Raw genomic sequence first — 25,810 nt, 5'->3', positions numbered from 1 at the left:
GGTTACTTTGGGAAACAACAGAGCATCCGGATAAGGATTGATCCCTTTATCCCTTCCTGGCATCCAACTTCCTTTGGATCCCATCACTGAAATCTTTCACCCCCTCCCAGGACCATCTTCAAGTCTGGTTCAATTCCTGCATTTTTGGGGTTTATTCCTGGGATTAAAACAAGGGGGAAAGGTGTTTCCCTGTCCCACTTTTCCCTCCTGACTGGGAGTTTGGAATGACACTGGGATGATGGAAGGAAGAAGACGAGGTGTATTAGTACAAAACCCCAATTTTATTACAGTTGTTTGTTATTAAATATCTCAGACTCATTCCCAGTATTCCTTCCATCCCTATCCATTATCCATCATCCCAACTCTTTGTCCTGGTTTGGAGAAGCTGGTGATCCCACTGTTTCAAAGGGCTCCTTGCATCCCCCTACCTTTTAAATTCCTCTAAATAGCTTAAAAAAAAACCCCAAAAACCTTCTTTTCTCCCATGAGGAGGCTGGGAAGTGCTCCTGGAAGGGTGTTGGAATGCTGGGATGCTCCCAAAGCTGAGGTGGGAGGTGATTCAGCTCCTTTGGGAAGCAGGGAATCACACCCTGCGGGCGGAGTGCAGGTCATAGTCACTGTCTGAGGAGTTATCCGGAGGGTTGGAACGCTGGCACGCTGCTTCCAGGGCTGTGGAGGACATGGATGCAGCTCTCTGGATGCACATCCATGGAATAGGAACAGGAAGGAGCTGCTTCCAGCACTTACCTGGGTAAGCAGAGAGCTGGGAGCTCTTCTGGGGGGGCTGAGCGTAATCGTTGTCCCCTCCCTGTCCCCGAGGCCTCGGCGCGGTGCTGGAGCGGTGGAAAGACACTGGAAAAGACAGCGGGGTTGGGATTTTGGGGCTGGAACAGCAGCTTGGAGGGAACAAACCCACCCCAGGAAGAGGCTGAGTAAAATTGCTCCCTGCTCCAGGCCTGCATCTCCTGGATGAGGTATATCCCCAAAGGAAGCAAGATCCAGGGCCATGGTGACAGGATCCAGGGGCTAACACCCCAAATTCATCCCCAGGAGCTCCAAATCCCATTCCCAGCTCCCCAGGGAGCTGCTCCTCACCCGTCTGGTTGAGTCCCGTGGGGCCGATCCACTGGCGCTGCTTCTTCTTGGAGACTGAAAGAGAGAGGGAATTGTGTCTCCAAGGATCTTCCCAATGCTTCCTCCAGCTGCTTCCCCCCTGCCAGCCCCATATGTCATCCCGAATCTTCCTCCCTTCCCAATAATCCCCCGCCCCCAGGATCCTCCACCTGCTCTTTTGTGTCTGCTTGGAGCTTAATCCCTCTTCCCGCTCCCACAATCCATGTGGGACAGGCTTGGGGACAATGGGATGGAGGGAAGTATCAGGCTGAGCAGCCAAATCCCCCCCACTCCCACCAAGGAGTTTAGGGAAGCATCCATGGAGCTGGCAGCCCTGAGCTGGTACATGGGGATGGTGGAGCGGGAGAAGGAAGAAAAGAATGATGAGGATCCCAAGGTTGTCCCCTACTTCTCTTCATCAGCTTCCGATAGGCAGGAGGGCCACAGATCAGGGAGAGGATGAGGAAAAGCAGCAGGGCCAGGCAGATGCTCACGACAGTTCCAGCAGATGTTCCAGTGGGAAGCGGCTTTGAGTCCTGGCCTGGGAAGAGCAGAGATGTCCCCAGATGTGCCCAGCTGGAGATTGGTGCTGGGATGTGAATATTCATCACCCCGCCAGAAGCCCAAATCCCTTGTGGATTTGGTCCCCCCACCCCTGCCCGTTCCACGTAGGTGTGGGAATTCCAGCTCCCAACCCCACGGATCACACGGCTTACACACGACTCTGGTCCGGGGGCAGCTCCGGATATTCCCAAGCTCGGGCTGGCAGAGGTGCAAGGGACCAATCCCACAGGTGACTCCCGCTGAGGGAGGCTCCCAGATTTCGGTGCTGGAAGTGAGATTCCCGCAGCCCAGCTCCCGGCAGATCTGCCGGCCATGCTTGTTTCGCTGTGCTGCTCCAGAGTCACACAGATCCCACCACTGTCCCGCATGGAACACCTGGATGTCCCCTTCGCATGGAGTGGGGCCGGCTGCCAGCCTCCGCAGGGCCCGCGGCTGGGAATCTGTGGGAGAGAGGAGCAGATCCACAGGGAGAGGGCTTGGATCCACAGGGAAGGGTCAGACCCATGGGCAGGGGTGAAATCCACAAGGAGAGGGAGCAGATCCATGGAGATGGGTCAGACCCACAAGGAGAAGGGAGTCAGATCCTTGGAGATCGGTCAGAACTGTGGGAAGAAGAGCCAGATCCACAGGGAGAGAGGACTTGGACCCACAAAGGCAGACAGGGATGATACCCACAGGGATACCACCAGCACATGCTCTTCCCTCTCCCAGCACCAGCTCCTGGCACAGGCATGATCCTGGCATCTCCCCTCATGCCACAGGAACTGAGCTAAAGCAGAGCCAGGCATGGAGGAGCTTTGAACTCTTCCCATGGGAAATGCAGCATGGAAGCCAGCTCTGCCAGCTGCCACAGCTCATTAAACCCCCAAATCCCACGAGATTCCAAGCTGGGGCAGATGGCAGGACCCACAAGGAGCCTGCTCTGAGCTTCATGGCTTGGCTGTCTGTGCCACAGAGCTGGCACCGAGCTGATTTCCAGGGAATGCTCATGGAAAAGGTTAGAGGGAGTCCTGTGGCTGGGAGGTGCTCATGGCAAGGGAAAGATGCTCGTGGCAGGGAAGATGGTAATGGAAAAGCAGGGAGATGCCTGTGGCAGGAAAGGTATTCAGGGCCATGCCCGAGGCAGTGAGATGATCAAAGCAGGGAGATGCCCAAGGCATGGAAGGTGCTCAGGGAAATACCCAAGGCATGGAAGCAGCTCATGGAGCTGCCCTCAGCAGGATGCCCACAGCCTGGTCCCTGCCAGTGTTCCCCACCCCCAGCTGGAATGTGGGATGCTGCCACAGCCACTCTCCCTCCCTGGCTCATCCTCCTCGGAACTGCCGCGCTCGGCACTGCCAGGAACTGAGATTTCCTGTTTTGCCTTCATACCCAGAAAGAGTGGGAGTGGGTGGATGAGGCCCATGGGGCAGGCTGGGATGGGGCTGGTTCCCTGCCCCAGCCCCAAAATCCTGCTGGGGTATCCCACCAGAGCAGGAAATCATGGATGCTCCAGGACCATTCTCACCTGAGCAGGTGATGAAGGCAGGCATTCTCCCTCGGGAGCTGGTCCTGTTGAAGCAATCCAGCAGGGAATACCTCCCACAGGAATCCACCACCTCCCACCGCACCGGCAGGTGGATCCCTGGATCCGGCTCGCCGTGGCTGTTCCCAGCAGTGCCACAGCGCAATTCCTGGCAGATGAGGGTGACCAGGTGTGGCTGGATGTGCGGGATGCTCGCCACAGTCCCCCACAGCCCCTGCTTGTGCAGCTCCAGGAAGCCGGAGCAGCTGAAATTCCCGTCCACCAGCCGCAGCCTGGGGGGTCCTGGAGAGGGATTGGTGATGGAAGAGGAAGTGTTATGGACTGGGAAGGCATTTTTTTTTCATTATTTAGTGGGAAGTTCCCAAATCTGAGGCTAAAGATTCCTCAGAATGAGGTGCTTACCCACGGGCTCCGGGGTGGTGGCTGGGGGTGCCGGTGTGGGCTTGGGTGTGGTTTTCACTGGCTCTGAAATGAGAGGAGAGGGGCCATGTGGGCATGGATGACCCCTAAGGATTGAGGGGCCGGGTTGGGCGTCCAGGCTCACCTCCACAGGAGACAAGGGCATGCTCCGTGCAATTTTCCAGCTCCCACTGGCATCCCAGTGGATTCGGTGGCCCCCTGCACCTCCTGGGCCAACTCTGTGGCCCTTTCCCGCCAGGAATGATGAGCTCCAAGGGCTCTGAGGTCATGGGGCCACACTGCAGCCGCTGGCAGATCCAATCCAGGTCGCCCACGCTCACGCTCTCCCAGCAAATTTGTCTCCATTGGTTTTCCCAGTTCACCTCCAGTATCCCAGTGCAGCGGCAGCCGCCTCTGGTGAGTCTCAGGTTGGGTTCTGTGGGAAAACACCAGGAAAACACCTCCATTAGGGGCTTTCCTTCCCTTCCCAGCGGGTTTTCACCCTGGGAACGATGGAAAAACCCTTGGTGGGGGTCTTGGGAAGCAGCTCGAGGAATGGGAGTGTGGAGGGGTCGAGGGAATGTGGGGCCCTGAGCTGGGACCCTGGGCCGCTTCCGGATGATGCAACTCCAGCACCCACCATGCTCACGGAGATGGGGAGGCATTCCCAAAAGGCTGCTCCCCAAATTCTCACCTCCAGGGATCCAGGTGGCTCCTCCATGGTCAGGGATGGCTGTGAGAAAGAGCGGAAATGGGGTGTCAATCCCGCATCCCACCCTGGGGACCCCAAATTTGGGATAGCGGCTCCGCTGCTGAGCCGGTTGATGGTTATTGTGGGGAAAAGGGAGATTTTGTAGGAAAACTGGGATTTTGGGGGGAGAAAAGCAGTTTTCTGCCTCCTCATTCATCTGCTGGGGGATCTTTAAGGCTGAGAAAAGACAAGGGACCTGAAAATTACTGCTAATTAGCCCTGCTCCTGGGTGGAATGTTTAGGAATGGTGTCATGTGGACTGAGGGAAGGGCGGGAGCGGGCAGGGAATGAGGATGGGGGGACACCTGGCTGCCCTCAGCACCATTGACTCAATCTTGGGACCCCGGGGACCCCCAGAGTGAGGTGGGTGGGGGTTTAGGGGGTCACCAGGATGCTTCCCACCCCAAGGCCCCAACAGTGGCTCACACAAGGCGCCGATCCCGCCTGGAGCGGGAAAACCAGTTCGGGTTCTGCCACGAGATTCGAGCGGTGTGCCAAGGTCAGGGCGCTTGGTACTCACCCCACATTCCCAGCAGGAGGCACAGGATGGGCAGCTGGGTTGCCATGGGCTCTGCTGGCTGGATGGGGGCACGGGAGGCTCCGGAGGCTCCGCCGCCTCCGCTGCCCGGCCCGGAGCAGGCGAGGGAGGGGGCCCGGGCAGGAACCGGCTGTTTTTCCTCCCTCTGTGGTTTTTTGACGTCACCTCTAGGCCCATTTGAAGACTCCGTTGCCTCCTGGGTCCCGCCAAGCATGAGAGGAAAGGGGTGAGAACCCTGTGGGGTTCAGCCTCTGCCAAATCCCAGGGTCTGCACAGCTCTGGGAAAGGGAGGAAGTGAATATAATCCAGTGCCAAGGGAGATTTGAGGGTCCTCAAGCCCTCCAGGGTTGCAGAGGAGTGGATGCCCATCATGGCACCCCCTAAAATCCTGTGATAACCCCTAGGAATGGGATGGGGGAAGGTTCTGGCATTCCAGGGACACCCTTCACCCCTGCAAGGGCACGTGGGGCAGCAGCAGTGCTGGACCTGGGCAGGGCAGAGGCATTAATTGATTGTGCCCTAATTAATTGCTCTGAATCCAGGTCAGGCATGATAATGAGGCAGCTGTTTTCCATTGACCCCGTGGTATTCCTGCTGGAAGGAGAGGTGGATGGAGCTTCCCATCCCATCCTGCTCCACCGTCTGTGGATGCTCCAGCCCCCAGCCCTGGACTGGGATCTCAGCATCAGGGTGCTTCCTGCAGCCATTGCTTGTTCCCATCCCAGTTATGCCAGGGGTCCTGCTGATCCTGGTGGGAGCAGGGCCTGTTGGAATATCCCACATGGGGGTCCTAGAGCTGGCCCCCACCCACTTTGGCTTTGAAAATTCCCTGGAAAAGGGGTGCAATTCCAGGCCTGCTGCCACAGGACTCAGCGGAGGGTCTGCAAGCCACAGCCCCCCATATCAACCTGAAATTCAGGATTCACCTCAAACATCCCAGGACACTGTGCCTTTAGGAAAGATCCTGTTATCCAGGGGTGTGTGACCCCCATGGATATGGGGTGTCTTGGGTCCAGCTCTTCCCTCAGAGCTGTGGCTGGCTCCGGAGGCCATGAGATCCCAGGGAGAGGATTTGGGCTCGGCTTGAGCATCCGCCTTGCCTCGGGCGCTGCGAGTCAGCTCAGCATCCTGAGCATGCCGTGGCAGCTCGGGATGATTGGAATCCCTTCCCGGGGGGAGTCTGGGGGGCGCTGGGAAGTGCTGACAAAGCTGCCTGCCGTGAGGAGCCTTTCAAAAAGCAGGAGCTGCCTTTGGAGCGAGCAGGAAGGGGCTTGTCGGCTGTCGGCACGCTGCTGGGATCATAATGATGAGGAGAAGGGGGATTTTCCGGGCGGGAGCAGCTCGGTGAGCGGCTGGCACTGATGTGGCGGTGCGGGGATGGAGGTGGCGCCTTGCCTAGGTGACCGTGGGCTGCGTTGTCACTCTCCAAGGGCGCTGCTATCCCCGGGGAACTGGTGCCCTCAAGCTGTTGGCATCTCCAGGGAATTGATGCCCTCCAGGGCTTTGGTATCCACATGGAATTGGTGCCCCCAACCCCCTCCCCTTTGGTAGCTTCCAGGGCTTTGTTCTCTCTAGAGAGCTCGTGCTCTCCCGGGAATCAGCACCCTCAGGACACTGCTACCCCTCCGGACATTGGGATCCCACCCAGGACATTGATACCCCCTGGATTTTGGATGCTACCCCCAAGGGCATCAGGATCCCCCCCAGTTCATCGATCCCCCCCAGCCTGTCCGTGTCACGGTCCCGGCGATTCCAGCACCATCCTCTCCCTCCCAGCACGGCTGGAGCCAGGGGCAGGGCTGAGCACCCGCCGTGCCCACCCTGTGCCCGCTCCTCTCTCAGCCCTTGCCTCGCCCCGTGCCCTTTGTCGGGGTTTTGCTGCTATTTTGGGATTTCCTCCGTTGTTGCGGCTCCTTTGTGTGGGGCCTCTCGCTCAGCAAACAGCTGGAGGATGTGGGGGGGCCACATTTTCCACTTGGGGTGCAGATGAGCCCCAACCTCCTCCCTGGGGAGACAAATCCGACGGCAGGGCCGGGGCGGGAGCAGCCGGCTTGGGATGGGCAGCGGGATGTGGGGTGATGGGGGGAGGGAGAGGGGTCCCAATCCCGGGGTGGTGGGTGGGTGCTGTGCCCTCTGCCAGCTGGGAGAACCCCAAATTACAAAGCTGGAATGGGGCTTGGCTCCAGGAAGCTGCTTCCTGCTGGGATAGGGATGGATTGGGAGATGCTGAAGGGTTTGGGGGTTGTATCCCACCCCCATAGGGCACTATGGGGTTTGGGGTAGCACCTCAGTGGCTTCTCTTCCAGCATCCCTGGAACCTTCCTGGACAGGATTTATGTACAGCATGTTCCTGGGATGGGGACTATCCTAGAAGGGTGTAGGGAAGCTCTGGGGGGACACCTGGGATTTCCATGTCCCCCTTTCCTGCAGTTTAATTTCCAGCCCTGGTACTATGGAGCTAGATCAGGGGCCTGCCACCCCCTTCCCTGCTCCTGGGGGCTGGGAGTGGGATATTTGGCCATCTCTGTGTCACTTAGTGAACAAGAGGGAGCTCTTAGTGGCCTAGCCTCACTGCGGGGCTGGTGTGACACCCCTATGGACAAGGGACACGGTGGGAATTATTTAATGTCAATGGCAGCACAGAGGAGATGGCGAGAATTCTGGAGGAGATAGCCAGAGAATTCCAGATTTGGCCTCTGGAGCGATGGGACAGGCTCAGTAGGCAGAGCCATGGATGTCGTCGTAGTCGCTGCCCTCGGAAAAGTCGGGATCATCCGCGTGTTCCCCTGGGGGACAGGATGGATCTGACCAGCCTGCAGACACAGAGCCCATCAGGAGGAATTGGGAATGCCCTGAACTCCCTGTGTCCCCCACCTCCAGCGCAGGATCCTCACCAGGATGTGAGGAGGGGTCTCCGGGGGGCTCCGTCTCCTGCACGTTCTCGTACCACTCCCCCGAGGAGGTGCTGGAGCTGCCGTCGGGATCGGGATCTGCCGGAGCTGCAGGTACCCAGGGCTGGGAGGGCACTGGGGCAGGCGCTGCCGGGAGAGCTGGGAGGAGCAGGGTCACTGACTGGAGCTTTCCATCCCTGTTCCCACTCCATGAGGTCCCATTTCCTCATAAGGTTGAACCTATCCATGCTCCCATCCTTGGAGGTGCTCTTATCCCTGCTTCTCTCCTTGGGGTCCCTGAACCCCATTCCTTCCCCATCCCTGTGGTCTCTGCATCCCTTTCTCCCACCTTTGGGGTCTCCCCATCGCTGCTCCCATCCCTGCTCCCACACTTCCCACCTGTGCCGTAGCCATGGCTGGTGGCTGCTGGCTGCCCCTGGGTGCCGTGGGCTGCGGAGGGAATGCTGCCATTCCAATAGGGCTCCATGGATGAGGATGTGGATGAGCTGGAGGAGTTGTGGAGTGGGGGTCCTGACCTGGCTGGCACTGTGGGAACAAGGACATAAATTGTGGGAACAAAGATATTGGAAGAGTGATTGGCCACCCTTCCACCAATGGGATTGACTCCCCTTGTGTCATACCATCCTCAGGGAATGGCTCCATCCTCTCCTGACTGGGTCTCAGAGGGAGAAGATCCTCCCTGGAATGCCGGCGCAGGGAGTCTGTGGAAAGGGGAGATGGGTGGGATCACCCTGGGTGACAGGGATCCTGGGACAGGGTGTCAGGGATCCCAGAGGAAGTGGGATGCTCACTGTAGAAGGTGGACAGGGCGACGGGAGGCTTGCTGCTGAACTCATAATATTCCGAGTCGGAATCAGAATCCTTGGAAATGGCTGTGACCAGAGGGTCTGGGGGGTGACAAGGGAGTGTGGCATCTGTCACCAGCCAGGACCTCTGGCCCCACAGCCCCTAGGGGGACCTGCCAGACCCACCTGATCCTTTGGGAAGGCTGTTGGGAGTCTCCCTGTAGTCGTTGGGGATCCCGGAGGGTGCGTCGGGCCTCTGGAAGCTGTGGGTCACCTGGACTGGTGTGGGCATTCCAAAGGAGGACATGGCTGTGGGGACAAGGGAATGCACCCACTCTATGGCTGAGCTGAGCCAAAAAGTGGGGATTGTGTCCCAGTTCTGTGTTTGGATCCCGAATTCCTTACCACTCCTCTTCCTCAGCCTCAGCAGGGCAGCGGAAAAGGCCAGCACGGAGAGCAGGAGCAGCGCCGCCAGCACCAGGCACAGGACAAAGAGGGGACTGTCCTGTGGTGGTGTCCCCAAGGTTGGGGTCCCCTCCTCAGCTGGGATAGAGAACGGACACAGCTCATCCCACATAAATCTTTCCTCCTGGGAATTTTGACCTGATGCCAGGGAATGGCCGAGGGCTCGGACACTCACCGTGCAGGACAGTGACATTCCTGGGCACCACCTCAGGTGTGGGAGTCAGCGTCTCCAAACCCTGGGAGCCTGGAAAGGGCAGGAACAGAAACCAGATTTGAGAAACCAGATTGAGGCCATGCCTCAAATCCCATGGAGAAGGATCCAGTACCGTTGCAGATGACCCCGGCAGCCCAGGATTGGTAGCACGGAGCGGATTTGTTGAAGGCCCAGCGGCACTGTGCCAGCGAGGGCTGCAGGCTCCCGCACAGGTACACCATCTTCCCGGGAAGCGTGTGTCTGAAGGAAGGCCGCTGGAGCGCATCCCCGCATCCCAGCGTCCGGCACAGCACCGTGGCCTCCGTCTCGTACCAGGTGCTGTTACACACCGTGCTCCACGTGCCACGGAAAAACACCTCCACCCTGCCGGCACATCCATCCTGGCCTCCGGAGAGCCGCCACTCCTGGTGCTCTGCGGGAAAAGTGCAGAGATGAGGATGTGCCACCAGCATCCCTGGCTCCGGAATATTCCAAACCCACCTGAGCAAACCACGCCAGCGTCCTCCTTGTGGCTGCAGTCGTGCTCCAGCTCGGCCGGACATTCCCAGAGGTGCCGCTCGTGTCCCTCGCATCCCACCTCATCCCGGAGGATGGGGCCGTGCCCGCGGCCGAAGGCGGCGTTCCCATGGACTCTCACGGCGTGGCCGCACTGGAGCTGGCGGCACACGACGTCGGCGTCGGGAACGTCCCAGCCGTCGTCACACACTGTCCCCCACGTCCCCTCCTGCTCCAGCTCCACCCGGCCCTCGCAGCGGCTCCGGCCGCCCGCCAGCCGGAGTCCTCCGGGACCTGGGAGATGCACCGGGAGCACTGACCTGGCATTGTCCCAGAATCCCAGAAAGTGGGGGTAAGGATGTCCCTCAGCCTCCCACACTCACCCCGTGTCACTGAGGTGTTCCCAGTGTTCCCAGCTGGAGTACTGGGAGGTTCCGTCGTTGCTGTGGGGACTGTGAGGAGAAAGAGCAGAGGGATGAGGGGCTCAGCTCCCCAGTTTGGAGGGATGAATCCCAAACCCACCAAAATGTGGCCAAGAGGATTCTCCTGGCTGTGAGTGGCACAGTGGGAATCCCCCCAGGCTCTGGCAAAGTGGTCATGGAGCTGTTGCATCCCAAAAATCAATTCCTGTGTGCCCTAGGAACTGGGGTAAGTCCTGGTGTGAGATCTGCTGGGAGAATTTTGCCTTAAATGTGGGAATATTGGGAACGACTCAGTGGTGGAAGAGCTGAAATTTGAGATGTCATCCTGCATCCCTGTTGTTCCCACCTTCCAGTTCATCCCTGCAGACATGGAAGGACTGGACCTGCCTGTATCCATCACTCCTGAGCCACAGGTGAGTGGATGATAGAGTTATCCCTAAAAATGCCCCATTTGGCTCTTCCAGGGGGGAAGGATTCAGCCCCAGAAGTGAGGCATCCAGGGGGCTGCATGGGTGGGAATCCTGGGAAGAGACACCAGAGCTGATGGGGTCTGGATTGAGGTTAAAATGTTCAGGGATGGGGGGAGAAGGTGAGAATGAGCTGCTCTATGTGGGGATGGAGGTGTGAGAAGGGCGGAAATGGGGTGATGGGGCCGTTTCCTCATTGATTGGAGGCCTTGAAGCAGCTCCTGGCAGACATTTTGACAGCTAAGCCATCCCAAATCCTTCCAGGGTTAGGGTGACAGGTGGCATCATGTTCCAAAACCATCCAGGGGGTACAGGATGGGCTTCAGCCCCTGAGCATCACCCTGTTCCCAAAGGGATTGTAGGGGGACGGCTCCGAGAGCATCTTTAGGGGCTTAGGGTCCTCTTTTAGGGGTTCCCAGGGTGCTTTTGGGGGGTTCCAAGGAGGCCTTAATCCTTAAGAGAATCCCTAAACCTTAGGATACCCTCTTAGGGGATCCCTTTCCCCCCCTCTCAGTGGGTTGAGGGGCAGCATCCCCCACCACTGACACCCCTGTTGGGGAAACCCCAGGACCCCCATGCTCCCCATCCCGGGGAGGTGGCAGGACCCTGACCCCCAAATCTGTGGCTCCACCACCCCAAGGTCCCAAGAGAGCGATGGCAAAGACCAGGATGGGCACAGTGACGTACCTTGTGCAGGTGCCACGGCGGAAAGAGCCACCAAGAGCAGGCAGAGCCCCTCCATCCCCTCAGCGCGGCAGCCCCATGGAATTCAGGGATCTGGGATTCGGGGCATCCCTCTCTCAGCAGTCTGGGGACATGGCTCAGCCGTGTCCCCGCGCTCCAGCAGCTCCGGCAGGGAGAAGTGAGACTGGCAGAGGGCAGGAAGCCGACTCCGCTGCAGGGTGGAGGAGGGTGATGGGGTGGCTCCATCCTGCCCCAGCGGAGAGGAAACGGGGTTTTGGGGACCCCAGAGACCCTCCGGGGCTCAGGAGCCTCGTGGATGTGGTGCTCCCACCCTGGGGGACACAGATCTGGTGGAGACATCGTGATCTGCTGCTTGTTTGTGCCTCCAGGTCGTGGATTTTGGTGGTGGCATGGGGGGACCTCAAGGTCTCCCGAGCTGTGGGACATCTGTGGGGTGATGAAGAGCCAGTTCTCCTCTTCTCCCTGTGTTTTGGACTCAATTTTACCTGCAGATCCACATCCCAAGCATCTTCCAGCACACGCAGGATTACCGCAGGACCTTACAGGAATATTAGGTGAGGGGTAAGGCTGGATTTCCATGGGTGGGAGGTGGCGTATGCCAGGAGATGTTGATCCCCACCGTGGGTGAGGGCTGGGATCCAGCTGAACACCTGGGGACCCAGGATGCTGGGAAGGGGGGACAGGACCCCAGTCACCCCATCTCATCAGGGTTTCAGAAAGTTTGGGGAAGCTGGGAGCAGGGTGAGGGGGTGGGGGATTTCCTGCTATTACCCAGGGTGTCTTGGGATTGCTAGGACTTACTGGGAAGCTAGAAGAGTGGGAATCCCCATGGCACCCCTAAATAAAGGGAGGTGCTGAGGGCACATTTGGGAATGTTGGGGACTGGCCATGGGGAGGACATGCAGTACCAGGCTGGTGTTGGGGTTGGAAAGGTGGAGGAGGAGGATGGCAGGAGAGGGAGGTAGGAGATCCCTTATCCCAAGGTGACCCCAGCTGGGCCACGGCCAGACCCAGCCCTGGATCCAATCCCGTGACCAGTTCCCACGTGGAGCCAAGGTCAAGGACGTGTGCCCATTCCCAGAAACCTGGCACTGCCACAGGGGCAGGGTGGGACCTAGTGTCGCTTTCAGAGGAGATGGCACAGACGGGAATCGTTTTTTTTTTTTTTTTTAAATACTTTTATTTTTGTAACAATGTCAGAATTAAAAATTTTCCATAAATACCAGCCCCTGGCAGCCCCTTCCCGGGCATTCCCGATAAAAAATGTGTACAAAACGGATGCGTGGCCGAGGTGAAGGTGGGGGGGATACAGGATCCTCCCCGGGATCAGACCACAGGAATCATCACCACCATCATCATCACCACTATGAACACCATGTCGCAATGAGACCCAAAGCAGTAAGAGCATCCCAAATTCCTCCCCGGTGCCACCGGGATCCAGCCCCGTAAGGACAGGGCTGGAAGACATCCCCCTCACCCTCTGTGGGCACCTTGGGGTGGTCCCAGGAGGCCACCAGTGGTCCCCGGCACATCCCACTGGGAAGGGGGGTCGGTGTCCCCCCAGCACGGCACGGGGAGGAGGTCAGGCCCTTACTGGTTTGCCCGGGAATTGGGGGGTCCGGGAGTCGCCCCCTCGGGGTCAGGAGCTGCCGCGGATCCTCTCCATGTAGCTCCGGAGCTCCTCGGGATCCCGCAGCCCCATGTCCTCGCACACCCAGCGGATGTCGTCCTCGCTGGCCACCAGGATGGACTGGACGTGGGGGGCGGCCGGGGAGGGCTCCTCGGGGACGCGGGGGGGGCCGAAGGTGACAAACTCCACCCGCTTCCTGCGGCCGCCCCCCGGAGCCGACCCCTCCTTGCGGGACAGCGGCGGCGCGCCGGGGGCCGGGGAGCCGGGGGGAGCCCCGTCCTCTCCAGAGCCCGGGGGGACCCCGCAGCCACAGGGGGGGCTCGGCGATGCCGGGGGTTCCGGCTGCCGGCGATCCAGCTGCGGCCGATCCAGCTGCTGCCGATCCAGCTGCCGGCTCAGCTCTTCCTGGTCGGTGCCCAGCCAGACCCAGTTGTGGGGCTGCGGGGCTGAGGGGGCCCCGCCTGGCTCGGGCAGCTCCTTCTGCTGGTACCGGAGCACGAAGAAGATGCAGTTGACGAGGAAGATGAAGATGGCGAGGCAGAAGACTCCCAGGAGCACGTACATCCCAATTTCCAGGTCAGTCACCCGCTCCGGAGCCTTCACCATCTCCTCCTCTTCCTCCTCCTCCTCCTCTCCCAGGCCGGCGCGGTTGTGTCCGTAGCCTTCCTCTTCATCCTCTTCCGAGGAAGACCCCTGGAGCTTGGTGGCCGCCGGCCCCACGCCCGCAGGGTCCCTGCGTCCCACGGTCACCGCCTCCCCGGACATGGCGCCCTCGGCCCGCGGGAAGGGCCGGGGGCTCCCTGCAGAGGGGACCCCCACCTCGAGCCAGGCGGTGCCGGCGGCCAGGGCGGATCGGTGCCGCCCACGCCGGCACGGCTCGGGGGCGTGCAGGCTGAGCTGCAGCAGGGCCCCCCGGCCCGGCCCCTCAGCCACCACCCACGGGTGGGCAGCGGGCACCCCAGGGGACCCCCTGACGGTGGCGACGGCGCGGTCAAGGGACGTCACGGTCAAAGCCACGTCGTGCCACCCGTAGAGCTCCAGTGGGGCCAGCGTGTGGTCGGAGAAGGACAGCCAGATGGACAGTGTCGCTTCCTGGGGGGATGACAAGCGGGGTGGCAGAGGTTTGGGGGACACCAGGGAGACTGGGGTGAGCCCCCCACCCGTCTCACCTGCTTGAGGGCCCGTAGTGTGGGTGTCCCTAGGACGGTGGCGGTGACCACGCCAGGATGATCTGGCTGTGTCCGCAGGGATAAGGAGAGCCCAGCCACCACCTGGGCGTGGAGCTCTGTCACTGTCACCTTCTCCTCAGAAACCACCAGCGTCTGCTCCCCCAGGATGGAGTCAGAGAGCGGGGAGCGCACCTGGAAGCAGCTTGTGAGTCCCCAAACATTCCTCAAGGCCACTGTTTCCTTCTCCCATCCTGTGCCAGCCCCTCCATTCCATCCCTCCCTGTATCCTGCCCAGCTCTCACAGGGATCATTTCAAACTTCCCAGCTCCATCCCTCCAACCTTCCCACACCCCTAAATGTCCCCAGGATCCCCCAGATTCCCCACAAACAACCCCATTTACCTCCACAGAGGTGACACCAGGCTCCCGGCCCACCACCATGGCCCCTGCTTCCAGTGAGGCCACGCGGGGGTCCTGGACACGGGTCCGGGCAGCCACCAGGTGAGTGACATCCAGGAGCCACTCAGGGCCGGGCAGGTAGGACAGGTGACGGCCACCATCCAGGGGGTGGGCCACAAAGTGTGCGAGCACACGGAGCCCCGTGCGCTGGTACTGGGGCCGGCAGCCCCGCGCCCGCCGCTCCGGCTCCTCTGCGGGGTCCTCAGACTCCACCACGGCACTGGGGACAGGGACAGGGTGACAAGAGGCCCAGGATGGGGTTCCTCAGGGGTAGGGGAACAGGGATTGTAGGACAGGGTGGCAGGGATTCCACGACAGGATGATCAGAATCCCAGCGCACAGGAGTGTGTCAGGGGCTCACCGATGCATCCCCACACCTCAGGTCTCAGCCCCTTTCCTGTCTCCCCCTTTTCCCACCATCCCATTCTGTAGGCCTCACCTGTCAGGCCCCCCGGGCAGTCTCCAGCCACGGAGCTGCTCCAGGATGGGATCACCCAGCTGGACACGGAGCGGGAGCAGCGGAGCCCAGACGGAGAAGCTCAGCTCCGCCCGCAGCCGGCGCACCCAGAAATCCACGCGGGCCCCCCGCGCCCCTCGGCTCTCCTTGCCCCCCACGAACACCAGGTCGCAGGAATCTGACACCTGCAAAGGCACATGGAATTCCATGGGAATCTCCCAGGGCGAGGTGGGATAACGAGGGGATAGCAGGACTCACCTGCAGCACCTGCTTGTCAGCGGATTCACATCCTACAGGATCCGTGAGCTCGGACACTCCACCCCCTGCTTCCACAGCCACCAGTTTCACCGGGATAACGCGGGGGATCCCGGTCAGCGGCGCCGTGTTCAGGATCTCCAGCTCCTGGAAGCACAGCGGGATGAGGGGGCGCTTCCCACGGGATGGAGGGCTGGAATGGGATGGGGGCACCCACCTGCACCAGCGGGACGAGGGCGCGGATGTCTCGCTCCGACACCTGGATTTCCCAGACCAGTTTGTCCTTCTGTGCCTCGGGATCCTGGCCAGGATACTCCACCTGCCACGTGAGGGGCCGCGCCGGCGCCAGCCCTCCCGTCCCGTTTTCCACCGCCACATCCAGGTGCAGGAACGTGGCCGGCTCGGACACCCTGGGCACCACACCAGGATCAGGGTGGACCAGCCCGTAATTCCCACTGGGATGAGGGTATTGGGACATTCCCTACCTGGAGCTGTCAGGGATGGCAGGAATGTCCCCAAGCCGCCGGCACGTCACCACAGCTGTGGAGTGCTTGGGACCGCGGGAACGCTCCAGGTGCACGCTCCAGGTGCTGGGAATTGTGGGATGGGCCGAGACCACCTGCAGGCCCTTCTTGGCCTTGATCCTGCCGGGACACACGGTGTCACACAGTGTCAGATGGTGTCACACAGTGTCATTAGCAGTCACACAACGTCAAAAGGTATCACACAGTGTCACACAATGCCCCAAAATACACACAGTGTTAAACAATGTCACACAATGTCAGGTGGTGTTAGACGGTGTCCCACAGTGTCACTCACAGTCACACGGTGTCACTCACTGTCACACAATGTCACACAGTGTCACACAGTATCAGATCTTACCAGATGGTGTCACACAGTGTCACACACGGTCACACAATGTCACTCAGTGCAACAGTCAAATGTTGTCACATAGTTTCACACACTGCCACAAATTGCCACACAATGCCACACAGTGTCACTGACTGTCACAGTGTGTCACTCAGAGTCAGTGTCACTCACAGTCACACACTTTCACACAGTGTCCCACGCTGTCCCGGTGTCCCCATTGTCCCGCTCTCACCTCAAGGTCAGGCTGTCAGCGGTGAAGTTGTGGCGCAGGGCGATGGTGGCCGTGAAGCGCTGCCCGGGTCGCAGGGGGACATTGGGGACACGCAGCAGCACCTTCTCGTCCAGCCACACCTCCTGCCGCCGCTCCGGCTCTCCTGCCCGCAGCTCCAGCATTCCCAGGAATGTGAGAGCCTCCCGCTCCTGACTCCCACACTCCCCCACGCTGTAGCGCAGCTCAGCCGGTTCTGGGTGCTCCGGAGGCTCCAAGGGATCGGAATCCCGCCGATGGCTCCGGTGGGAATGGAGAGATCCCAGGGAGAACCAGCGTGGAGGGATCTCCAGCTCCACCACGCACACTCCCAATGGGGCCTGCAGGGGAGAGAGGGTCCTGGGATTAGGCTGGCAGGGAGCTGTGGGTCCCCAGGGTCCCCAGCGTGGCACTGACCTGCAGGCGACATGTCCCCCGGGCCACCCGCCCGCGGTGGTGAGCATGGAGGGTGACACAGGGGAGATCCCGAGCTCTGGAGCGATCCCGATCCCTAGAAGGATCCCAGTTCCTAGGGTGGTCCTGCTGCTCACGGTGATCCCGGTCCTTGGGGTAGTCCCAGTTCTTGGGGTGATCATGGATCCCAGGGTGGTGCTGCTCCTTGGGGTGATCCCAGACTCTATGGTGGTCCTGCTGCTCACGGTGATCCCGGTCCTTGGGGTAGTCCCAGTTCTTGGGGTGATCATGGATCCCAGGGTGGTGCTGCTCCTTGGGGTGATCCCAGACTCTATGGTGGTCCCACTGCTCAGGATGGTCCTGGCGCCTGGGGTGGTCCTGCTCCCTGGGATGATCCCAGTCCCTGGGGTGACCCTGACCCCCAGGGTGGTCCTGGACGTCAGCGTGATCCCAGATCCCAGGGTGGTTCCAGTCCTTGGGATGATCCCGGCTTCTGGCGTGATCCTGCTTCCCAGGCATCCAGTCAGGCCCGTACAGATGGAAGAGGACACGGGCCACGGGCTCAGCAGGGGACACAGAGCTCTCCAGGGACACGGCACGGATGGACCAAGCTGCTGAGCCGGGCGGGCTCTCCATGGACACCTCCTGTAAGGACACCAGAATGGTGTGGCCGGGACACCTGGGGTGGCCCAGGGGACACAGGAGTCCTGGTTACCTGGCGGATGCTGAACGGAGCGTAGGTGGCCTGGACTAGGGGCTGGGATCCAGCACGAAGCAGCAGGAATGTCTCGGAGCGGGTGTTCAGGGAAGAGTTGGGAGCCACGTCCTGATCCACCCTCTGCAGCCGGTAGGACTCGGGCACCCCAAGGACCTCCAGTTCCGCCGGCAGGAACACGGGATCTGGGGGCTCCCCATCACCCCTCACTGCAAGGACAGGGATGTGTCACATCCCGCAGGGACTCAGTGGGAATGGGGTGCACAGGGGTGGCAAGTGGGGGTCTTTGTGCCCACCTTCGTGGCAGCATGCAGGGTGACCCCGTGCCTGGGCCATTCTGAGGTCACCCCTGCCACGGTTGCCCCATCCCAGGCTTATCACATCCCTGCATCAGGACTGGGTCACTCGGTTCCCCCCGTCCCGGCTGTTCCCTGTGGGAATGCATTCCCCACTGGGGAGAGGGTTGGAACCGTGTCTTGCAGGGTGGGATCCAGGCTCACGGTGCCCTGATCAAAGGGATCCCTCATCACAGGGAGCAGATCCCACCTGGATGCCTGGGCAAGGCTTCCTCACGGCCGGGAATTGATCCCACCTGGGCGATCAGGCGTACAGGGAGAGAGGCGAGGCACATCCCGGGATCCGGGGGAAAGGGGAGTCCCTGGGGCGGTGGGTTACCGTGGGGACTGGGAGGAGATTCCTTCCTCGAGATCCCAGTGGATCCCACGTTCCCCGGGTGACCCCCTCAGGATCCCAGGCGGTGGAGGGGGCACGGATCCCCGCGGAATGGGGAACGCGGGGAAGAAGGAGGAGAAGGGGGGTGAGCTCGCTCCTGCTCCCGGGATCCCGGCGGAACGGAGGGATCCCGAGCGCGGGGAAAGGGGAGAATCGACCCTTGCGGGACCACACGGGAGCGGATGGCGGCAGGAAGGCGGGAGGCGTGCGGAGCGGGGTCGGTGCCGGTGCCCGGTGCCGTTCCTGGTGCCAGCTGCCGTTCCCGATGCCATTCCCGGTGCCGTTCCCACTTACCCGGGGAGCAGAGCAGGGCGGCGGCCAGCAGCGCCAGCCGGGGCGCCAGGGCCATGGCCGGGGGGCTCGGTCCGTCCACCGGTGCCGCCGGTGCCGGTGCCTCCCGTCGCTCCGCCGGTGCCTCCCGTCCCTCCGCCCCCGCGTCCAGACAATGGGGCCGGGGCGGGACCGGCACCGGCGCCGCCTCGTCCCGCCGGGTCCTAAAGCCCGGCCGTGCCCGGTGCTCCGGCTCCTGCTCCCCAGCCCGAGCCACTTCTCATTCCACTGCCCATTCCCAGCCCTGCTCCCATTCCCCGACCTGTTCCCCATTCTCATCCTCACCCCACTCCCCACGACCACCCCTGCTTCCCATTCTCACCCCCTCCCACTCCCCATCCCCATCTCTGCTCCTCATCCTCTTCCTCATCCCGGTCCCTGCGCCTCATCCCATTCCCATCGCCACCCAGCACTGGACACCCCAGGCCACATGGAGACCCCCGGAGCAGGGCACGAAGGTGGGAATTCTACCCCCAGCTGCCATCCACCTTTCCCTGTTCCACCAGGGGACATGGGAAGGACAAGGACATCCGTGGCCAGGGGCATGGAGCAAGCGGGAAGCACAGCAGGAACAGCTGGAGGGCAGTGGGATCCTGGCATGGATGAACTACCCTCCTCTTCCTCCTCATTCCTTCCCACCCCGAATGGACTGGGGGGCTGGCTCTGAGCCTGACCCCCTTCCCACAGGAAAGCACTGGGGCCAGGCTGGATAAATCTGTCTTTATTCCAAACCATTATCAAAACCGTTTAAAAAGCAGCTTAAAACTCAAAACCTGACAGTGGGGGGACCCCAAAAGAAGCAGAGCCCCCAGGATGGGGAATGGGATCCCCTCTGCACCCCAAGTCAGCTGAGCTGGGACAACATCCCCGGCAAGCAGGGAATTTGGGGCTCGTGGGGGATTTTGGGGTGAAGGCACTTGTAGCATGTGTGGCAAGGCACAGCCCCGGATATTGGGGTGCTCCCAGAGGGATGGGGGGCCCCCTGGACCCCTGGGAGAACTGGAAAGCAGAGGAGGGGGCACGGGGGGGCTCAGCAGAGCGGGGGGACACATGCTTGGGAGAACAGAGCCAAGCTGTGAAGAAGCTTTAGCGGGGCTCAATCCTCCCGGTTCCGGGGCCCCCCAAACTTCTGGCGCCGCCGCAGCTCCTCCACCTTCCACTCCAGGCTCCGCACGGCCGCATCCAGCCGGGCACTGGGATCTGGGGATGCCACCAGGCTGCCCAGGAGGCTGTAGAGCACCCACAGCCCCAGCAGCATCCCCGCCTGCACTGTGGGGCTCTCCTGGGAAGCGGCCACGTGCAGGAAGGCGCAGAGGAAAAGGAAAAGCTTCAGCCAGTGGAGCAGAGGGAGCAGCAGCTGTCGAAGCCGGGATAGCACCCAGGAGCCCAGCAGGGCGACCACTGCCCACAGGAGCACTCTCTGGACTTCTCTGGGAGCCAGTGCTGCCGCTCGGACCAGCCGGTGGCCTGGGAATGGGATCTGGGAGTCAGCAGTGGCGGTGGCACCAGGAATGCAGGCCAGAGCCATCCCATGGGGTGAATCCCACTCACCGCTGATGCTGGAAGCAGCCAGGAGATCCCCCAGGATCCCACAGAGCGTGGTCAGGGCTGCCGAGATCCCAGAGGAAATGATCCAGAGGGTGGTGGAGAGGCTCTGCGGGGAAGGATGGGGATAAGAGAGTGGGAAAAGGTGGACTCCCGTGTCCCTGCACAAGGAACTCGAGAGAAGGTTTGGAAATCAGGATCCCACCTCAGCCACCATCTGCAGGAGGTGGGGTCCCACCCAGTTTTCCAACGTGTCCCAAGTGGTTCTTCCCATCCGGAGCAGCAGGTCATCGGAGGTGGCGGCGTGTCTCCGGAATCCCTCCTGGCCATCCTTGGCTCCATCCCCCGCTGATCCCATGAGGAATGGGATCCACAACAGCATGGCCAGCAGGGTCCAGTGCCCCACGGCACTCTCCATCCTGGAACCTGGGATCTGTGGGGAAAGGGAGAGGCAGGGGTGCTGGGAGGGGGAAACCCTGCTGGTTTTGGGGTCCACTTGCTGGTTTTGGGCTCCCCCAAGAAGGAGGGGAGGGTGGAGGCCCCACAGCCTAGTTCCATGCCCCCCCTCGGCACAGGCCTGGGTGCTGCAGCTATTTTTGGGATAGATGAACGTCATGGGGACACAGCCAAGGGCACCGGGCCTGGCTGGGAAGGGGGGGGCACCTCTTCCCAAAGGAGGGAGCGGGGTGCTCCAGGATGGGACACAGCCACCACTGCCACCCCTGAGACCGCCCATGCTCCCCACTCCTCCCCAATCCCTCCAAGATCTCCCCAGTCCCAGTGTGTCCAGCCCCACCCAGTTTCCCCCATTCCCCTGGAACCCCTGATCCCCCCTGTTCCCGCTCCCGCCTCAAGGCCCTCCACCCTTCACGATCCCCAAAATCCCCACAGTCTTCCCTAAATCTTCCCAATGCCCATTGGATCCCCAAATCTCTCTGTGCACACCACACCCAGATCTCCGCGGTCTCCAGGATCCCTCTGATCCCCCCCGGATCCCCCCCAGGCCCCTCTGTACACACCTCCCATTGTCCCCCCCACACCCCTCAGGATCCCCCTAGTCCCCCCGGGATCCCCCAGGAACCCCCACCGCGGCTCCCTCACCCCGCTTATCTCCACCATGGAGCGCCCCCCGCCCATTTTTCCTCCCTTTCCCCCCGATTTTGCCTGAATTTCCCCCAATTTTCCCCGAATTCCACCCCCCACCCCGGGGTCCCCCCCGACCCCCCCCCTCACCGGGGCTTCCCTCGGCTCCGCCGCGGGGCACGCCGGGAGCTGTAGTCCCCGGGATGGCCCCGGTGCATGCCGGGAACACGGTCACCATGGCAACACCTGGAGGCGGGCGGCTGCCGCGGTGCACGCCGGGAAATGCCGTTCCCGCCGGCGGGGGGAGCGCGGGGGATGCCGGGAGCGCTTCCGGTTCCGGCGGCGGCGGCGGCGCCCGCGTGAGCGCTCGGGAGCGGCGCGGGGGTCGCGAGCGCCAACCGGAACCGGAACCGGAACCGGGGCCCCGGACCGGAAAGGAGAACCGGAAACAACCTCAGAAGAGCAGCGGGGCCGTAACCGGAGCACCGCGACCGCCCGGCCTTCGCCATGGCGCTCATCTGCTCCAGTGAGCGTGGAGAGAGAGCAGCCGCGGGAGAGGGACGGGGGGGCCGCCTTACCGAATGGGGGATCCCGGGCTGCGGGGCGGGGACAGCCGGGGTCACCTGGGGATCATCGGGCAGAGGGTTCCCGAAGCCACATTCCAATCCCATCCTTCCCTTTCCCTCGCAGTTTCCAACGAGGTCCCGGAGCACCCGTGTGTGTCGCCGGTGTCCAACCACGTGTACGAGCGGCGGCTGATCGAGAAATACATCGCAGAGAACGGCACCGACCCTGTCAACAACCAGCCCCTGTCCGAGGAGCAGCTCATCGACATCAAAGGTGCCGGGATCGGGAACGGGCGTGGAAACCCGAGAAAAGCGGCTGTGGGGTCGAGAACGACGGTACCCGAGGGGTTTGCTGAGCCGGGCGTCAGATGCCAAACTCAGCTGTGGAGGCTGAGAAAGAGAGGGCTAAGGAGGGATGGTGAAACGGGAAAGGCAAGGGTTGGGAGTGCGGGGATCCATCGGGTTATCAAGGATGTGGATGATATGTCCGTTTTTCTTGCAGTCGCCCACCCGATCCGCCCCAAGCCCCCCTCGGCCACCAGCATCCCGGCCATCCTGAAAGCGCTGCAGGACGAGTGGGTGAGTGCCGGGGCTGGGACCCTGCCATTCCCTGACTGGGGCTGGCATCCCGCCGTTCCCTGGCCGGGGCTGGGACCCCGCCGTTCCCGGGTTGACCCTGGCTGGGGCTGGGATCCCGCCGTTCCCTGGCTGGGGCTGGGACCCCGCCGTTCCCGGGCTGACTCCGGCGCTTCCCGGCAGGATGCTGTCATGCTGCACAGCTTCACGCTGCGGCAGCAGCTGCAGACCACGCGCCAGGAGCTGTCCCACGCCCTGTACCAGCACGATGCCGCCTGCAGGGTCATCGCCCGCCTCACCAAGGAGGTCACAGCCGCCAGAGAAGGTGACACAGACACGCAGCGTTCTGGGGAAGGGGCGCTGGGAAGTGCTTTATGCCTGTTTTCCTTACAACTTGTGTTTTTGCAGCTCTGGCCACTCTGAAGCCTCAGGCCGGGCTCATCGTGCCCCAGGCAGTGCCATCAGCGCAGCCCAACGTGGCTGTGAGTCCCTGCTCCCAATCCCAGCCCTTTTCCTGCTTATTCCCAACCCTTTTCCCACTCATTGCGCCCACATTCCCCCTCTGCATGTGTCACACAGGGTGCTGGCGAGGCTATGGATCTGGGAGAGCTGGCAGGAATGACCCCAGAGATCATCCAGAAGGTAAGGGCGGTGTTCCATGTGTTGCCCTCTCCATCTTCCCATTGCAGAATTCCCAGTCTGTACCCACCCTCCTCTTGTTTTCCAGCTCCAAGACAAGGCAACGGTGCTGACCACGGAGCGTAAGAAGGTGAGTGGCCTTATCCAAGGATTTTGAGGGAGCTAGGATGTACCTTGCTCCAACAAAGGCTGATGTTTATCCCTATTTTTCCAGAGGGGCAAGACAGTCCCAGAGGAACTCGTGAAGCCGGAGGAGCTCAGCAAGTACCGGCAGGTGGCCTCACATGTGGTGAGTGCCAGGATGGGAAAGGACTGGGAAACTTTGGAAAACCACATGGAGCTGGGAATCGCTTCTTGATTCCATTTGGGATTGTTTTGCTGCTTGTGGCATTAATCTGGGGTTTTCCTTCCTCATACAGGGGCTGCACAGTGCCAGCATCCCAGGAATTCTTGCCTTGGATCTGTGTCCTTCCGACACCAACAAGATCCTCACTGGTAAGGGAACTTTCCTGGGGATTTCCCACCTGGGAGTGAGTCTCTTTGTCTGTGCTTTTGGGAATTTGAAGGGGAGCAAGAAATATAAGGCAGGTGGATTTGGAGTTGGTTGGCCCCACACTCCCATCCCAGTGGTTTTCCAGGTGGAGCCGACAAAAACGTCATTGTGTTTGACAAGAGCTCAGAGCAGATCCTGGCCACGCTCAAGGGCCACACCAAGAAAGTCACCAGCGTCGTCTTCCACCCATCCCAGGTGCGTCTGGCTCTTTCCTCCCTTCCAGAATCCCTCAAATGTGGATATCAAGGTGGAATTTCCTGCTGGGAGTGCTTGGAGAGGTGAATTTTTCCTGTGTGAACCTCCTGGTATTGTCCTTGTGTAGGAGTTGGTGTTCTCGGCTTCTCCCGACGCCACGATCCGGATCTGGTCCGTTCCCAACGCCTCCTGCGTGCAGGTGGTCCGTGCCCACGAGGGCTCCGTGACCGGGCTCAGCCTCCACGCCACGGGTGATTACCTGCTCAGCTCCTCGGATGACCAGGTGAATCCCTCCCCATCCCACAGATCCCACCTTTGCTTCCCACCCCTTCCATATCCAACGCTCTCGCTCTCTCCCAGTACTGGGCTTTCTCGGATATCCAGACGGGCCGTGTCCTCACCAAGGTGACGGATGAGAGCTCTGGATGTGGTAAGCCTTGAAGTTGATTGTCCCCATTCTGGGCAGCCCTTGGCTCCTGGAGTACATGGGAACTCCTCTGGAGGAGTCTTGGTAGCCTTCCCAACTTTCCTGAGTCTTCCCAGCCCTTCCAATCCCATCAGCCTTCTTGAGTCTTCCCAGCTCTCCAAATATGCCCAGCTCCCTGTATCTTCCCAACCCTCTGAGTCTCCCCAACCCTTGAGCCTTCCCAAGTTTCCAGATCTTCCCAGCCTTCTTGGGAGTCTTCCCAAGCATCTGATTCTCCTGCTGTCTCCTCAGCTCTGACTTGTGCCCAATTCCATCCGGACGGGCTCATTTTTGGGACAGGAACAATGGATTCCCAAATAAAGATCTGGGATCTGAAGGTAAGGGCTGATGGGAATGTGCAGGAGCAGGGATTTGGGGGGACCTGAGCTTGGTTTGGGGATCAGTCCAAGGAGCGGCACTTTGATGAATGTTTTTGAAGTACCTCAAAAAATCCCAAGATTCCAGCTCCAGAGCAGGCGCTGGTGACACCGTGACCGTGCAGGTCGGGTTGGGAACGGTGCCACATCCCAGTGCTGTGATTCCCTCTGACCACCTTGTCCCCAGGAACGCACCAACGTGGCCAACTTCCCGGGACACTCTGGCCCCATCACCAGCATCGCCTTTTCTGAAAACGGATACTACCTGGCCACGGCAGCCGACGACTCCTCGGTCAAACTCTGGGATTTGAGGAAGCTCAAGAACTTCAAGACATTGCAGCTGGATAACAACTTTGAGGTGTGTGATGTCCCTTTTCCCCCATGGCCTCTCTGCTCCAGAGGTTGTGGCATCCCAAAAAAGCCACTTGGAGCTTTTTCAGTGCCTTGTTGTGATTCTTCTCCGCAGGTGAAGTCCCTGATTTTCGACCAGAGCGGGACCTATCTGGCTCTGGGCGGGACCGATGTCCAGATCTACATCTGCAAGCAGTGGACCGAGATCCTCCACTTCACAGGTGAGGGATTGTGGGAATCATGGAAGTGGCTGGGGTGGGAGTGGGACAAATCCACTGGAAATTGTGACCATGGATTGTTTTCCGTCCCCAGAGCACAGTGGTCTGACCACAGGAGTGGCCTTTGGCCACCATGCCAAGTTCATCGCTTCCACAGGCATGGATCGGAGCCTCAAGTTCTACAGCCTGTAGCCCTGGAAGTGGGGCTGGGATTTTTTGGGATTCAGGGTGGGAGGCGGGTGGGAATATCCATGTGGGATTATCCAGGTGGGATTATCAAACTCCCCTGTTGTAGCTGTTGGCACAAGGGGAGTCGGACATTGCCTTCCCCGTGTTCCATGAGTTTATTGTTTAGTTTTTTTCCCAATTCCTTGTGTTTTCCTCCTTTAGATTGTTTTGTGCTTGTAACTGGTTTGACAAAAAAAACCCAATCCCGGTATGAGTGGAAGTTTGAGGCCGGGATCTGTGGAAGGAGGGAGGGAAGGGAGGACTGTGCAGTTTTGTAAACACTTAGTTTCAGTGTGGAAATAAAGAATTATTCCCGGTCATCCCAGCTGGAGAAGGCTCCTGTGAAGGGCTGGAGTGTAGCAGGGGTGGATTGGGAGGGCT

General features: G+C 60.7%; 5 protein-coding genes across 7 annotated transcripts; 1 reads left to right on the top strand and 4 right to left on the bottom strand.

Moving 5' to 3' along the window:
* Positions 1-124: 124 nt before the first annotated feature.
* On the bottom strand, positions 125-5,307 carry CD5 (CD5 molecule). Its single transcript, XM_056493103.1, has 10 exons — positions 4,873-5,307; positions 4,296-4,334; positions 3,747-4,037; positions 3,605-3,667; positions 3,185-3,484; positions 1,830-2,117; positions 1,523-1,654; positions 1,096-1,149; positions 748-852; positions 125-669 (listed from the first exon to the last, which is right to left on the bottom strand). Exons 1-10 carry the CDS (start codon positions 5,102-5,104, stop codon positions 584-586), a joined length of 1,590 nt encoding a protein of 529 aa, XP_056349078.1. The 5' UTR covers positions 5,105-5,307; the 3' UTR covers positions 125-583.
* A 2,190-nt stretch (positions 5,308-7,497) lies between these two features.
* CD6 (CD6 molecule) lies at positions 7,498-11,576 on the bottom strand. Of its 3 annotated transcripts, none has more exons than XM_056492721.1 (12): positions 11,338-11,576; positions 10,145-10,213; positions 9,747-10,055; positions 9,379-9,678; positions 9,228-9,296; positions 8,993-9,130; positions 8,774-8,896; positions 8,594-8,689; positions 8,423-8,503; positions 8,181-8,327; positions 7,785-7,940; positions 7,498-7,703 (listed from the first exon to the last, which is right to left on the bottom strand). In XM_056492721.1, exons 1-12 carry the CDS (start codon positions 11,390-11,392, stop codon positions 7,606-7,608), a joined length of 1,641 nt encoding a protein of 546 aa, XP_056348696.1. In that variant the 5' UTR covers positions 11,393-11,576; the 3' UTR covers positions 7,498-7,605. The 3 variants fall into 3 exon arrangements, with proteins under 3 accessions (XP_056348696.1, XP_056348695.1, XP_056348697.1); XM_056492720.1 differs by having other exon boundaries at positions 9,747-10,076; positions 11,338-11,550; XM_056492722.1 differs by lacking the exon at positions 8,594-8,689 and having other exon boundaries at positions 11,338-11,550.
* A 933-nt stretch (positions 11,577-12,509) lies between these two features.
* TMEM132A (transmembrane protein 132A) lies at positions 12,510-19,255 on the bottom strand. The gene is given in 12 exon segments (XM_056493945.1): positions 12,510-14,077; positions 14,155-14,346; positions 14,556-14,832; positions 15,052-15,254; positions 15,328-15,471; positions 15,542-15,734; positions 15,810-15,968; positions 16,427-16,782; positions 16,859-17,500; positions 17,571-17,779; positions 18,597-18,662; positions 18,665-19,255. Coding segments are annotated over 12 exon segments (3,771 nt in total). The 5' UTR covers positions 18,912-19,255; the 3' UTR covers positions 12,510-12,994.
* An 83-nt stretch (positions 19,256-19,338) lies between these two features.
* On the bottom strand, positions 19,339-21,780 carry TMEM109 (transmembrane protein 109). Its single transcript, XM_056493957.1, is given in 6 exon segments — positions 19,339-20,099; positions 20,184-20,286; positions 20,383-20,603; positions 21,411-21,524; positions 21,527-21,659; positions 21,662-21,780. Coding segments are annotated over 6 exon segments (1,059 nt in total). The 5' UTR covers positions 21,779-21,780; the 3' UTR covers positions 19,339-19,728.
* On the top strand, positions 21,593-25,749 carry PRPF19 (pre-mRNA processing factor 19). Its single transcript, XM_056493948.1, has 16 exons — positions 21,593-21,786; positions 21,951-22,100; positions 22,329-22,405; positions 22,586-22,727; positions 22,811-22,884; positions 22,982-23,044; positions 23,130-23,171; positions 23,256-23,330; positions 23,461-23,536; positions 23,680-23,789; positions 23,917-24,072; positions 24,150-24,219; positions 24,508-24,593; positions 24,820-24,990; positions 25,099-25,204; positions 25,296-25,749. Exons 1-16 carry the CDS (start codon positions 21,768-21,770, stop codon positions 25,391-25,393), a joined length of 1,515 nt encoding a protein of 504 aa, XP_056349923.1. The 5' UTR covers positions 21,593-21,767; the 3' UTR covers positions 25,394-25,749.
* Positions 25,750-25,810: the final 61 nt, after the last annotated feature.

This window comes from Oenanthe melanoleuca, chromosome 5, assembly GCF_029582105.1.
Source record: "Oenanthe melanoleuca isolate GR-GAL-2019-014 chromosome 5, OMel1.0, whole genome shotgun sequence".
Lineage (NCBI taxonomy): Eukaryota > Metazoa > Chordata > Aves > Passeriformes > Muscicapidae > Oenanthe > Oenanthe melanoleuca.
The sequence above is the reverse complement of the archived record's forward strand: the minus strand, read 5'-3'. Positions and strand labels throughout refer to the sequence as shown.

What these genes read in the sequence shown, in the direction of transcription:
- CD5 (XM_056493103.1), bottom strand. Translation starts at nt 5,104, where the DNA reads ATGCTTGGCGGGACCCAGGAGGCAACGGAGTCTTCAAATGGGCCTAGA. An exon ending in TGCCCTTGTCTCCTGTGGAG is followed by an intron (nt 3,668 to 3,746) that starts GTGAGCCTGGAC and finishes CTCTCATTTCAG; the next exon opens with AGCCAGTGAAAACCACACCC. An exon ending in CCAGCTCTCTGCTTACCCAG is followed by an intron (nt 670 to 747) that starts GTAAGTGCTGGA and finishes TGTCCTCCACAG; the next exon opens with CCCTGGAAGCAGCGTGCCAG.
- CD6 (XM_056492720.1), bottom strand. Translation starts at nt 11,392, where the DNA reads ATGGAGGGGCTCTGCCTGCTCTTGGTGGCTCTTTCCGCCGTGGCACCT. An exon ending in TGCCGGGGTCATCTGCAACG is followed by an intron (nt 9,297 to 9,378) that starts GTACTGGATCCT and finishes TGCCCTTTCCAG; the next exon opens with GCTCCCAGGGTTTGGAGACG. An exon ending in CAGCCATGGCTACGGCACAG is followed by an intron (nt 7,941 to 8,180) that starts GTGGGAAGTGTG and finishes TGCTCCTCCCAG; the next exon opens with CTCTCCCGGCAGCGCCTGCC.
- PRPF19 (XM_056493948.1), top strand. An exon ending in GGTCACAGCCGCCAGAGAAG is followed by an intron (nt 22,728 to 22,810) that starts GTGACACAGACA and finishes GTGTTTTTGCAG; the next exon opens with CTCTGGCCACTCTGAAGCCT. An exon ending in AGCTGGATAACAACTTTGAG is followed by an intron (nt 24,991 to 25,098) that starts GTGTGTGATGTC and finishes TCTTCTCCGCAG; the next exon opens with GTGAAGTCCCTGATTTTCGA.